The sequence below is a fragment of the Cydia strobilella genome, chromosome 6, assembly GCF_947568885.1.
Source record: "Cydia strobilella chromosome 6, ilCydStro3.1, whole genome shotgun sequence".
In the NCBI taxonomy this organism is placed as follows: Eukaryota; Metazoa; Arthropoda; class Insecta; order Lepidoptera; family Tortricidae; genus Cydia; species Cydia strobilella.
The window spans coordinates 2202135-2217384 of record NC_086046.1 but is presented as its reverse complement, the minus strand read 5'-3'; the positions used below and the strand labels follow the sequence as shown (position 1 = coordinate 2217384).

At 34.3% G+C, this 15250-nt stretch overlaps 2 protein-coding genes across 5 annotated transcripts in view; one reads left to right on the top strand and one right to left on the bottom strand.

Annotated features, from left to right (window-relative positions):
• LOC134741942 (brahma-associated protein of 60 kDa) overlaps positions 1-15250 on the bottom strand; it is a 389674-nt gene that overhangs the window by 123793 nt on the left and 250631 nt on the right. The window lies entirely within an intron of this gene.
• Positions 1-15250, top strand: part of LOC134741937 (integrin alpha-8) — a 185941-nt gene that overhangs the window by 146450 nt on the left and 24241 nt on the right. For 2 of the 4 annotated variants that reach the window (XM_063674819.1, XM_063674817.1), the window contains exons 4-6: positions 2681-2807; positions 5086-5106; positions 6997-7058. In XM_063674819.1, coding sequence (XP_063530889.1) covers positions 2681-2807; positions 5086-5106; positions 6997-7058 — 210 coding nt within the window. The remainder of the gene's footprint in view (positions 1-2680; positions 2808-5085; positions 5107-6996; positions 7059-15250) is intronic. The other 2 variants (XM_063674820.1, XM_063674818.1) reach the window with 1 other exon arrangement.

Sequence of the window (15250 nt, the reverse complement as noted above, 5' to 3'; positions counted from 1 at the left end):
GACGAACAGAGTATCCGACATATTTTCCAAGAGTGCCCATCTACTCGATATACTGGAGGCCCACCGGAAGACCTGATAAAACTGAACGACGAAGCTATCAAGTGGATTAATTCTCTGGAGTTAGATTTATGATTTCTCTGTATCTGTATATATTAACATAATGCCATACGATTAAATAAAAGTTTTAACTAACAGAGTGCAATTAATTACTTATTGTTTTTTTTTTCGAGCGGCAAATGCGGCAATGTATTGCGTACTTAGCCATCACTTGTAACAGTTGCGACGTCGCGTGAGTAAGTGTGACTTTTTATTTAATAAAATTTATTTATTTATTTATTTAGGTTTGCCAACAGGTGCAATACTTATAATAAATAAATACTTATAAATGACGAGTTATAAAATAATTTGATTTGTTCCCTAGTTGCATATCTTACACGTTTATTAACTCACAATCATCTGAAAACCTGATTATCTAGTTTATCTACTTCAGGTACCTAAAATACGTAAACTGTCTGAGTAACATTTAAACATCACCTGAAGACCTGTGAAAAGCGAGTGTTTCCGCCAGATGGCGTTTGTTGTCCATAACACTCATTAGCTGTTCTTTATTAACTAGCGCACGCGCATCTGCGACTGTTTTCATTTCATTTGCTGTTGGGGGTGCTAGGGTTGTCATATGTCACACCGCAGATAACATAACTGTATTATACCTATGTATAATGAATTTTAAATGTGTTCATTCAACTATGTTTTTAGCGTTTGAGACAGAAATAAAATATATTTTTTAAAATCTGTACAGATTAATTCGAAAATACTAAACACAAATTAAACGTTAAACAGCGTCCCTGTTACTTTACTTACTCCTTTACACTTCAAGATATTATTATTTTGACACTTCTTACTGTCACATGAAATATGACAACAAAAATATCTTTTGCCTAAATAGTACAAAAACATTTTGTAGAATTAATAAAAAACAAATTTAAAAAAAGTACTTTGCTAATGCGCGAAATAATAACGTAGGTACGAGTACTAACTAGTCAAGCAGTGCTAAACCGTTATACTTAAAAATACTTGCGTATTTTTGCATTAATTACTTAAAACAAATATTCAAAAAATATATACCAGTGATTCTCACTATGAAAACAAATAAATGCAATAAAGAAAGTGTTTTTAGGGTTCCGTAGCCAAATGGCAAAAAACGGAACCCTTATAGATTCGTAATGTCTGCCTGTCTGTATGTCTGTCCGTCCGTAAGTCACAGCCACTTTTTTCCGAAACTATAAGAACCATACTGTTGAAACTTGGTAAGTAGATGTATTCTGTGAACCGCATTAAGATTTTCACACAAAAATAGAAAAAGAACGATAAATTTTTGGGGTTCCCCATACTTAGAACTGAAACTGAAAAAATTTTTCTTCATCAAACCCATACGTGTGGGGTATCTATGGATAGGTCTTCAAAAATGATATTGAAATTTCTAATATCATTTTAATGTGTGTGTGTGTCCCCTGTAACTTCTAAAATAAGAGAATGATAAAACTAAAAAAAATATATGATGTACATTACCATGCAAACTTCCACCGAAAATTGGTTTGAACGAGATCTAGTAAGTAGGTTTTTTTAATACGTCATAAATCGTAAACCGCAATTTACCTTTCACTCACGTTTCACATAAAAAATACATTGTTTAAATCGTGTAATGTACGGAACCCTCGGTGCGCGAGTCCGAATCTCACTTGGCCGCTTTTTTTTACTATTGTATCAAACATGGAGCGATTCTGATTTTACAATTTGTTACGGTTTTGATATTATTTTGCTACGACCTTTTAGATCGCTCGCTCTGATTGGTTCATGCGAATGAAGTGAGTCGTGCGTGAGGTGCGTGCCTATCACCTAGACGATGGCCCAGGTCTTATCAAAACCAATTCAAGCTCATAACAAATTGTTAAATTACAATCGACCTCATGGATTTGGAAATTCAAATCTAAAGCTTTAGCGGTGCGTGTCAGCCCTAACAAAAGGATTACCTCGCCCCTGCGTTTGTTATTCCAGGATCAGTCAGGATTAGCCCGAGTTCATAAATGACGTATGATATTTCCGGAGATAACCATAACTCCACACTATTAAAACATAATCTCAAAGGTCAGTGATACTCTGACGTTTGCTTTACTCCTTTTTAGCTGTAAATCTTTGGGGATGATTATAAAATGTATAAATATTATTTATAACTACGTAATGCTATATGCGTACGTTTTATGTTAGGTTATGTTCGAAGAAACTATAAAGGGGGATTCTTAGAAGATATGTTAGTAGAAATTTGATCATGAAAAGTAATTTATTGTAGACGTTTAATTGTAAGTTTGACGTCCTTGTACAAAGGCGAAAGGTGTTTTTAGGGCTGACGTATGGGTCATTTTTTATTTGTTTCCGAATTTATTTTTTCGTCAATAAAGAAAAAGTGACCAAGCACTTCAGTGGCGTAGGCCGGATACAAACTGGCTTCAGCACCATATTCAGCTTACGTGGTTAACGCCCTGGATCTCTATGCTATCCAGCCACCAACTCTAAAGGGCGAGCGTGCTTGCTCCTCCTATACCAAAATATTTAATAAAACAAATTTGATTTGTTTCCTAGTTGATCATTACAATATTAATGTTTCCGTCTCTTTTGCCCCCAGGCCTGTGCCCCTCGCTACGTCTCGTTTGTGAACCACCGACTGCAGCACCGCGACCCGGTGGGCGCCTGCTTCGTCGCTTCGTCCTCAGACGGAAATGATGTAAAAGAGTTCTCTCCTTGTCGCACCCGTGAGTATTTGACTCGACTATAATCTGTTTACAAGCTTTTATTTAACTTGCCCTGTTAGTTACTGTAGAAATCTTGGAAGCTAAACTTGACCCACTTCCCGATTTAACGATACATTGGATGACAATGCAGTATTATGGTGACATGGAGCTGATCTAATAATGGAGACGCACCGCCTGTCTCCATTATTGCCGCCGCCTGCCGCCATGGGAACTCTGTGATAAAACAACGCAAACTAATTGTGTTTGGGGTTGTTAGAATTGTCTCGATGAGTATTAGTTGCATGTGTAAAGAAAAGTACAGTCAGCGATAAAAGCTTGTACCAAAAATAAGATTTTTGCAAAAAACTTATTTTAACCTTTTGTCTGTATATGATAAGGAACCTGCATTCTATCTTTGCATTTGTATTAAGAACAATTTTTTTCTGCTATATACAACACAACCGAGGTAACCCACGATTTTTGACCACCACACACATATGAAAGGTTAATTTAATTGTTGGGCATAAAATTTTAGTTACAATAGTCGAAATATTGTTTCCCTAATTTAAATTATAAATATTAATTGTACTACATTTTTGGCGCCCAACGTGGGGCCAGTTTAGAATGGATGTTGGAATTGGTTTGACTTCGTTTTCCAGAAGGAGGAGATTCTGTAGGTGGGCGTTGTGGCTGTTTTTTTAGTGTAATTAATTAATTTAATTTAATTTTTATTCATAGACCAACTGAGATCATTGTTGTTAGTACACATAAAGCTTAAATATATGGTTAGTATTATACACTATATAACGAATGTCAATAAACTTAATAATAAATTAATTAATAAAAAAATTTTGAAAAGAAGTGAAATTAAATCAAACAAAATACAATAAAAACAAAATTCAATAAAATTAATATCAATGTCAATATCAATGTGTAATATAATGATAAATGATCACTTCATCAGATCAGTGAATTTATACTATTTAACAAAAATATAAAGATATATTTTAAAGTTTAATGTAAACATACTTGTTGTCGTTTTTTTTTTCTCAAGTTTAGATAAAAAAACATACTTAGATAGTTTTGTTTTCTGTACAATATAAGCGCAATTTTACCGTAATTATGTAATTCAACAGAAAATTGCATACTTTTTTTCGGGACAATTTGTGATTTCGCATTTAAGCCGGCTAGAAAGAGGAACTCTTTAAACCAGCCAAATTTTATCCAAATATAATGAATAAAAAAAATATCGGCCCACTTTTTAATCGAGCAATATTAAATTCCGTAAAGTCACTGTTGCGTGCAAAATGATCGAAGCGCGAATTCGTATCACTTCCGCCGGTAATGGCCGACGACGCAGTGTCGATCAGCTACACGGCATTCAAAAGCTCATTCAGTTATCTACCTTATCCCATTACAACAAGGTTTAGTCAGATATAGTAATTGTAGATATGCTTAGCTCGGCAGTTTTCTCTTTCCCACGATTTAATCATCAACAGGAAAGAAAAAGACGGATATAGTTTTAATGATGTGCGCCTGCGGCGTACCGAATGTTGATTTATGAAGCTCAATTCGTGCTTTTGCGAAAGTTAATTAATTTACGGCATAAAAACTTGAATTATCGATGTTATTAAGTGTTCACTGGTTATTCAATACTTTTATTGCAATATTGCTTCGACACAATTTATATTTCATTTCAAAAGAGTCTTGCACCTGTGAAAACAACGCGTAAGAGCACAAGTTTTTAAGACAGACACTATCAGCTCTATTGAAACATATCTGTGAATGTTTTTACAATATGCATTAAGTATTTAATATTTATTACGATATCATATTACATTTATTATTGTCTCGATTAATGTAGTGACAAACTGACCGACTGATAAATGAAATATTGCTTACAATCTATTTGTAACCCACGATGCAAAAATGGTGTATGTATGTAGCACCGTAGATCTTAAACGAGTAAACTGATTTGAATGCAATTTTTTATATTTAAATTTTTTTTTCTATTAGAAAACTATAGTAGGTACTTATAAATATGACATTAAAATACGTAAATATTCATTCTTTAAGCATAGAGGTTAAGCAATAAAAGCTTAGTTACCTACACATGTTAAGTTAGCTATAAATAAAATAAAAAAATAAAATTTATTTATTTCAGACATACATGGTCCATATTTTGTTAGTTGTTGCTATATATGTCTACCTTAAGCTTAATATTATATTCTATATTTATCATGTGTGTATTATATGTATACATATGTGTGACGTGTTTATTTCTATGTTCGTTGTTCAGATTTCAAAACCGTGGACGAGGGTGAGTGTGCGGAAAGGTACAGTTCGATGTAATAACTGCACTCTGGACGTTTTCGTAGTACACTCGACACATGTAAAATGTATTTCATGATACTGCCCTAACACAAAATGGCATATCACATATAAAGGGGCCCACTGATTATCAGTCCGCCGGACGATATCAGCCTGTCAGTTGTTCGGAACTGTCAAAAAGTTGGAAAAATCTCGAAAATTTCATAGGAAATTAAGGAAACTCATTTCGTAAATAGAGAATTTCGATTCCCATACAAAAATAATAAAAGAATGAGAATATTTTGCAACTTTTGAAACTTTCCGGCGACACATCAGTACTTTAAAGTCTTTAAACGTTATTGCTACGGTTACCATACAATTTTGATTAATTAATTACCTAATTAACGTTTTGCGATGCGACTCTATTATCATCAGAAAATGTACGTATGTCATTTTGTGTATTAAATGGCAGAATAATCCATATTTCACCCAACTTTTATTTATATCCTATAACTCCACTAAATCTCCATTTTCAGATCCCATTTAGATACTATTTTTACCGCCATGAATATTTCATGTAAATAAAATCACTTTATATATTACAGCACAAATGTCATGTCAGCATTGTGTCAATGTTGTGCAGAATCGTTATTCTTCGTATGTTATCGCCCAATTTTAATACACGCAAGGCACAATTTTGTAGTAAATAAAAAATGGTAACACCAAACTGCAGATGTGCTAGTACTTAATTGAACATACTGAAGCAAAGTAGGAAGTGTCCAACAGGATGACGATAAAAAAAAGTGTGTGCGTGTCGCGATTGAAGTAAAACTTCTTTGACGATGACGTTTATCGCTATGTTGGCACTTTGACGTGTGTCCTATTGTGCATGTGTCACTGAGCGTTAATTCTGTCAGAAAAGAAACTGAGTTAACCTCTAGTCGCGCCTAAAAAAGTTTTACTTCAATAATAGGAAAGATAACCTACGGCAACACATATTGCAGTCGTAGGAGTTTCTTCAAAGAAATGGTAAATGAGAAAGTTTTATTTAGCTGTGGGATTCTAATTCTAATGCCAAATGAATAGAAAAAAAATGTATCAAGATGATAGATGGTGCGGAAATTTACGTGTCTATTTCCATAAATTATTTTAGTTTTGATTGGCGTTTTCTATCATTCATTGTCAACACTTTGTCAACATTTAAAAATTGTAATAGATGTCATATATTAAAGAAAAATGTGACGAAGCCCTCCAATGGTGAAGGCCGGATTCGAACCGGCGTCTTTAGCTATCGCGGCTAACGCCATGAACTCCTAGGCCACCTCGCCACGGCTGTACCCGTTCCAATTTCTCGACTATATGCCATCTTAGTAAGACTAGGCGTATTGTGTTGTGTGTAGGTGTTTGGCAACATTTATTAAGCAAAGGGCACTTTTACACGTCATCATTGAATTTACATACGAGCAAAAAAATTATACATCAACAATTATAATATATCTACAACTGACTGCACTACCAATTCAAACTAACGTATTTTTTTTTTAAAGCTTTTATTTCGGATTAATTACATCCATAGAATTACATATTATTAAAATTAAAAAAGGCCCAGTGTCGTGAGGCCCAGTGTGTATTACAATCACTTACAGATGTATAAGGTCTCTTAATGTCGAATTACATAAAAAAACTATACATATAAAAAAAACAGATACTATACATAAAAAAAACTAACATTATTTCTGTCAGGCCCTTTGTGGTTTTTCTTATCGATGTTACCACTTTTTACCTTTACATAAAATTGTTCCTTGTAATGGAAGATTGGGCTTAAATGCAAGAGCACTTCGACTATGACCTATTTGATGTTTCTGTAGTCTTCATAACATTCATTTTTTTTATATTCCAGCGAGCCATGGGAACAGGAAGACAGGAGTGTGCCAGGCTGGATTCTCTGCTGCTATTTCTAAGGTATGTTTTTTTTTGCCAGTCAATGCTAATTTTGATAACTACTTCTATTATGAGCGTTTTCACATTGTCCGATCCGATATCGGATGTCGGAAGGAAGTAAAATGTAAGATATATGTGTTTCTCTGTATTTATTTATGCATTTAATAAATCATTATTACTAAAAAACGATAAATAAAGCAAAAAGGCGGACAATGCCAATGGCACCCTCATGCAGCTGTTTTTGTCATAGGCGCCTTCCAACATCCGATATCGGAAAAGCGCTTCCGATAAATTCAGCCATGTCGGAGCCCCCCGTCAGCTGTCGGACCGATAATATTTGTTTGTGTGCGTATGTGTAGGCATAATGCTTGTTGTAGTGTGCGTGACCACTAAAGAAGGCGTCCGGGCACAGAATAACTAATGAGGATGTAGGATCCTACATCCGATAACGGATCGGACAATGTGAAAACGCTCTTAGTTGGATTTGAAATAAATAGTGAAGGATATATGGTTAAATTTATTTTGTTATGAAATCGATCCAAACAAAAGAAATGTAACTGTTTCAATTGGAAATGGTTTAAAATACATTGAAGGATTGGTACTACAGTTAGGACAATGGGCCTTACGAGGATATGTAAGTTATGCAACACATGGAATCCCTAGAATTGTTTATTATTATCTAGTTAATTTTGTTTTAGGACTATTCGAATCAAAATTTGCTCTTTATTTCTCAAAAATAGAAAGACATAATATTGTCTTCGGTTACCGCGATAGTACGCGGTAGCGGATACGCGATATAATCCGTTTTCATAGTTTTATTTCATAGGAAAGTCATAAGTTTACAATTTTACAAAGATAAACACAAACAGAAATAGAAAGACATAATATTGTCTTCGGTTACCGCGATAGTACGCGGTAGCGGATACGCGATATAATCCGTTTTCAGAGTTTTATTTCATGGGAAAGTCATAAGTTTACAATTTTACAAAGATAAACACAAACAGAAATAGAAAGACATAATATTGTCTTCGGTTACCGCGATAGTACGCGGTAGCGGATACGCGATATAATCCGTTTTCATAGTTTTATTTCATGGGAAAGTCATGTTTACAATTTTACAAAGATAAACACAAACAGAAATAGAAAGACATAATATTGTCTTCGATTACCGCGATAGTACGCGGTAGCGGATACGCGATATAATCCGTTTTCATAGTTTTATTTCATGGGAAAGTCATGTTTACAATTTTACAAAGATAAACACAAACAGAAATAGAAAGACATAATATTGTCTTCGGCTACCGCGATAGTACGCGGTAGCGGATACGCGATATAATCCGTTTTCATAGTTTTATTTCATGGGAAAGTCATAAGTTTACAATTTTACAAAGATAAACACAAACAGTCTGTATCCTGACTTCCTTTTCTACCAAAAAAAGCTAATTTCAAGCTTATCTTGGCGCCTCTTCCTTGTATAAATAGACGTAAAAAAAAAACAAATATGGCGTCCTCCCATGTCGCCATCTCTCGACCGCTTAAAAATCCAATTGTCCCAAATATAGACGCGGATAAAACAGCAATAAAACAATTCGCTATATTGAGTACCTACTATTTCGAAATAGGACTCCGTTTTTGCAAAGACAATAAAACTTTAATAATTCATAAGGCTGCGCGCAAGTCACGTGCGATGTATAAAGCCTTTAAGCAGACAAGGTCCTAAATCACTTCAGTGACTTTGCAAGATAGGCCCTTGTTGTTACAAGTGTTTACATCAGACACGGCAAAAATAAGGTATTCCCACGACCACCGTATCACGTTTTACATGAGTTTTCTGCTAAATTTTAAATATCTGCCGTGTCGTGTGTTTAGCGAGCATCTCTTTTGCTGTACAATGTCAAATACATACACATTCAGAAATCTTTATTACCTACTAATATTCAGGGCATAGTCATTACAATGAGTATCATAAAACTAGCTCCGTTTGGGTCATACACATGTTATAGTATGCTTAACTCATTCGCGTCTTTCCTGTAGACATCGCAAAATTAAGATAATCCAAAGCTGTTTTTTTCGGCTGCACTAACAGGTGGGATACATTTTTGTTACGAGACTCAAATAAGAAAAACGCGATACCTATTATTTAAGTATTCGGGTCGTAAACTTTTAATTTATTTATTTATTCATCGACTAACTTACATTAACAGGTATACCAAACATGTAAGTTATAGCTAGGTTACTATACATTGAACTTAATTTAATATTATCCACAGTTTTCTAAAATGCGTTTGACCCGTTTAGTGAAAACTGTCATTAAACGACGATGAAACTCGACGATGTTTCGTGTTCATTAATCATACATAGTATATACAATCTTATCTTGAGTCCCAAATATTCTTCATTATAATTTTATTCTAGTATTATTAGATTAATTAAAGCTTAACTTTAAAAGTTGAAATTACTTAATAAACAACATTCTTAATTACAACTGCCATATTGAAAACACTAAAGCTTCATATGAAAACAAAACGTTTAATCCACAATTTGGGCTTAATAAAATAAAAAGGTCATTTTATGGTCAATTTGCCTTGATGCCTTAAATGCCGCAATCTGTTGTAAGAACCTTACCAAGTATTCTCTTTGAGTATTGCGAGTCGAATGATCGATCTAACCAGTGTAATAAATACGTGCCGACGGGAAAGTTGAGGTCAAAGATATGTATGTACACACACAGCTACATATTAGATTAGGTACTAATTAAAAAAAAACGGTCAAGTGCGAGTTCGTTTAACTCGCGCTCCGAGGGTTCTGTACAAATTTAAAATTTTCTTATGTAACTATAATCACGAGAGACCTGAATCATAAGTAATTTAAGTAATAAGCGTAATTGTGTATAGCCCCATCTATCAGCAAATTGGCTAACTAATTTGCGCGACCTGTATGTATATTGGTTTTTCTGGGATAGGTAATTCTTTATACCGATTTCAACAATTTTTATTTTATTTGAAAGAAGGTAGTTTTAATGTAATCTCATAGATAATTCAAGTATAATAAACATCCGCAAAGGGGCTTAAATTGCAAATTAAATTATAAAATGTTTTTTGATAATTAAAAAAAAAGTTGTGTGTTTGTGACTATTTTTAGTGTTTGTTGAAAATGATTTGTAAATTTTATAAAGCCTATAAAATAAATATGGTTCGTGTGGACTTTAGACTTGTTTGCGATGAACAAGCGCGAAGCGATAAAATAAATCCTTTTCTCAGAAGTTTCCAGTAAAATTGCTAATGAGATGCTAATAATGCGTATTTGGTGATGTACGCGTTTAAATACACTTTCGATTTAACCTGTATGGCAAGATTTAAAAACGGCAATTTAATTTTCATTATTTATTGGCAGACAAGGGCCTTTTACCTACATACATTCTACCTCCACCAAACTTAAAAAAAAAACTTGTGTTAAAGAAAATGTTTATTAGTAATTAGGCTATTTCGCAAGAGCGCATTTGATTGTTCCTCTAAACTGCGACACGATAAAGGTATTATTTTGAAAAGTACCAACCAGGTATTTTTTTGGATGTTGGATGTTTGGATGTTGGATGACAAAAATTGCTAATTGCATTACTTCGGATTACATAAATGAAAAAGCGAAATAAATAAAACAGAGCGATTTTATAAAAAAGTATTTAAGAATAAACATGTTACTGTCTACTCATAAGTAGACTTAATTAAGATTACAATTAATTACATACCATTTATCATTTTTTATGCGGGTAACCCCAAATAAAGCTTTAAATAAGCAATGTCGTTTTGCAGCCCGTATATAAAAACCAATTATCTATAAGCCATAAATTTTGGGGCTCAAAACGTCACAACATCTAAATAAACCATTTAAATTCATCTCGCAAGGGTCCTTAATACCTTAACAATAAAATGTACCCCTAATAAAACACGTTATCATATTAGATTAGGTGTGTAACGAAATCAGGGACCCTCAGGGATGTTATCTGGAATAATTTTATGGTTAGTTTTATTTATTTGATGTGTTTAAAAACGTGAGCGTTTTTTACAACTGTTGGTCCTTTTTTGGCATATTATAACTTTTTTTTCAAACGTAAACTTAAAGATATGAAACGGTTTTTACCCAGCAAACATCTTACATTTGATTAAATCGTTTCTATTCTTAGTTTCGTACATGCAAAAAAATTACGTCTTGTTTGATAATGTATGCAATTTTCAAACCTTTATATATTTTTTGAGGTGCTATTTTGATAAATGTTAGTAAAAAAACCGGCCAAGTGCGAGTCGGACTCGCGCACGAAGGGTTCCGTACCATTACGCAAAAACGGCAGAAAAATCACGTTTGTTGTAGCCCAACTTAAATATTTACGTTATTCTGTTTTTAGTATTTGTTGTTATAGCGGCAACAGAAATACATCATCTGTAAAATTTCAACTGTCTAGCTATCACGGTTCATGAGGCGGACGGACAGCGGTCTTAGTAATAGGGTCCCGTTTTTACCCTTTGGGTACGATACCCTAAAAAGAAGGCACGGAGGAAAGGTTTAAAAAAAATCGCAAGTAAAATAAGTCATACGAAACCTACTAACGCATAATGATACACATTATGTACAGTTAGCTTAGCACAGTTGTTATAATTGAAGCAGATGAAGCAACGCGTCATGCAAAGTACATATTTGCTATCCTGGAATTTTCTTCCAAATATGCCTACAATTCGCATTCAAAAGTATCTTTATAAGTAATTTACCTACATATAAGTAGAATCATATCATTCCTATCTCTTTTTGTAATGTTATTAGCTAATAGTACTTAGATAGTATTGGTGCGTAGTCTGATCCGTTACTTTTGATGGTTCTTTCTTTTTACCTAAGTTCCATAAATCGGCGGCGCCGTAACAGATGTTTGTCTTTCGGCGAACAGTAGCACATCTCAAGATGCCGCCATCTCTATTATACTTCAAATTACTCTTACCCAAGCCACAACAAAATCTATTCAAAAATATACTCTGTTTCCTAAGCCAGAAGATTCAAAATAAAATAATAGTGATATTTGTCTGACAACTCGGACACCTCTTATTCTTATACGTGCTTGGTTTCGCTAAGCGTATTAACAACCTGTACCTATTACAGCTAGTCTAGAGCAGAGCGTTTGGTTAAAAATACCAGTATAAATTGATCTCTGATTACGTAACATTATTTTTCTACTCGTTGTGGTTAAATTAAGACTTCGTATACCAATTTATAATCGTACTTTTCACTATGAGGTCCCGACTCAACTACAATTACTTCATTACAAAAGGCTTTAGAGAACTATAATACATTTAACCAATCATGTATACCGGCACGGTCAACATAATAAAACCAAAGGACAGAACAAAATATGTACTATTATCGCGCTTCTATTTAATAGATATTAAGAAGTTCGTTGATGTCTTTTGTTCTATCATTTTATCTACTTAGATACCTAATTTAGTTTAATTATTTAGGTTGTATAGTAGAAAAAGTATTATTTTAGGTGACTGATAGAAAACGTATTGTACACAATAGTGATATAATCAAGCTTTTCAATCTCGTACCTCACTTAGGCCACTCAGCAAGCTTCGTGGTTAGGTTACATTACTCGACTGAAAAGCTCTCCATTATAAATATATCACTATTGTACAAACTACTATACCTACTGGTCTAGTGATAATAATACTGGTCTACCAGAGACTATGTATTGTGAAATAATAGCGGTGCTAAAACTGTGTAAAGCACTAAAACGCAACATACCTGCCTTGAATTTACGTCGTATGTCCACATACTTAAGATAACACATCAACATGCTAGAAAGACGTAAAGGATTTTAGTTGTCTCAAACGGTTTCAGAGCGCAAAGCGAGCTTTTGCCTTCGACTATCAAGTATTAGATGGTCTCTAGAGACGAAGCAACTTTATGTATTCAGATATCAAATAGCTTGGGCGAACAGTAAAGGTAAGGTACGCAACAAGCCAAACGCACATACAACTTTTTTTAGAAAATGGCCGCCTTATGTCCACGGTAAGGTTCATTTGATGTGCGATAAAAGTGAATAATTGTAGACGTCTGAAACAGTTTAAGTTAGTATTGTACCTGTTTAATGTTCCTTTTTATTCCTTAAATGGACATTGAGGTGTTAAAGAGTTTATTCCACAGTTCCTTTTAAGTCTTTTAACGACGGTTTAGAGTTCTGATTTAATCTCCATTATACGGTTAACTAGAGATTTAACAGTCCCTTCGTTTAGCTGTCAAGTAAACACATTAATTACTAGCATATATTATTTATACGTCCTCTAATTATTTAAAGAAACGGGATTTATTCGCTCCTAATTAGATACGTTATAAAAGTAATGCTTAATCTTTTCGTAAATATAAAGTGTGGAAATTGTAAAAGTTCAATAAACACTGAAGAACAATCACATCGAAATTATAGCACTATTGTGTTTCTCGTTGCCACACTCACATGTGTGCAAAGTTAGCTTTTACTATCCCCATCGTCATCAAGAAATGAGTAACTGCGCGCACGCACCGTGAGCTCAATTCAGATTTAACAACTTGTTACGGTTTTGATCATATTTTGATACGACCTTGAAGATCGCTCGCTCTGATTGGTGCAAGCGAAATGAAGTGAAAGTCGTGCGTGAGATGCGCGCCAATCATCAAGACAATCGTTAAGGTCGTATCATAACCAGTTCAAATAGATATCAAATTGTTAAAATAGAATCGAGTTGTGTTACGATATATAGATACGTAACCGTATGTCACGGAGTGAAGGCCGAACTATAAAATGTCCAGACGTGTTTTTAAATGTCCATGCCTGTACACTGTTACCTGTTTCTACAGATTCTCTGCAAAAAGTTGTTTTACACTGTTTACAATAATGTATGATGCGTGTGCTTATTTTCTCTTTCTATTATAAATACTTATTCACTGCCAATAACACGCAAGGTGTGTCATGTTGCATTGGAAAAATGGAACTTGGCACTGAAACTGTTAAGGTTCTCAATTTCAGTCGCAGTAACTGTTATAACTTACTTAAGATTTTAAGCCTTAATTAATAGTTTTCTAATCATTATGTCTATTTAGAAATGTTGTCGTTGGAATTTATTTATTTACCGTATGAATAAGTTACTTATTTATTATTTATTTTATTGACAGAGTTATAAATCATTCCATTTCAATCGCACTCAACGACCGACTTAAAAAGGCCTGCGAACTTTAAAGGCAAACGTCGGAATAAGCGTACAGACATCCTTATAAAGGCGCATGAATAAATTCCGAAATATGTCACATTTGTATCTTATTGCAACGCTACCCTTTGTAATACAAAATTCCCTGTCACTACGAGTTTACCAATATGGCTCGTCTGTGAGCGTCTTGGTGTGGTTACCCATTTCTTAAAGCATCAGAGTTAAACGTTCAAAACCAGCAAACTATGACTTGATATTGCGCATGGAATGGTTTTTAGGGCAGAACGATTCAAACATTGACCAAAAGGATTAGGATGTCTACTGCAGCACTATTATTGGAACGTCATCCGAATGTCACCTTCGGCGAAAGATGAAAGAAATTATTGATGAATGAGGGTAGCGGAATGTATATGAGCAGGTCGTTTGTCCCCCCCTTTTGGAAGGCTTTTCTGAAGCCCTGGACGTCTTTCAGCTGATATAATCGGATGTGTATTTAAAGAACGCATTTCTCTGGTGCATTACCACCACCAGCCTATATACACCCCCATTTCCTGATCTCATTGCTGAAGGAGTTTATCGTCGTCACTCATGAAGATTGGGGATTCCTTTTTTATTCCCAAAATGTGTTCAGGTTTTTACACCGTTGTTTTCCTTCACTGAATAAGCTTTTCAGCTATAGAAAATCAATGCCACCAGCCGGATTTTAAAACGATGATCTTCACCAGAAGCCGCTAGCTTTAACGGTCAGCTTTTACTGGTGTTTACGCTGGTTCACAAGAGCATTAGACTCGCCTGCCCTCGACATTATGATTGGAATAACTTTAGCAAAATAGTCGATGCGGCAGTCATTTGCAGACAATAGCGTTTCGGCGGGAGCGGACGCCTTGACCGCTTACGGAATAAGGATTTGTCTGCTTTTGTCGGCTTTTATACTCTGTGCTAGTATTTATGGGATAACTTTGAATGTTTGTTTTTTGAACAGATTGTGAGTTT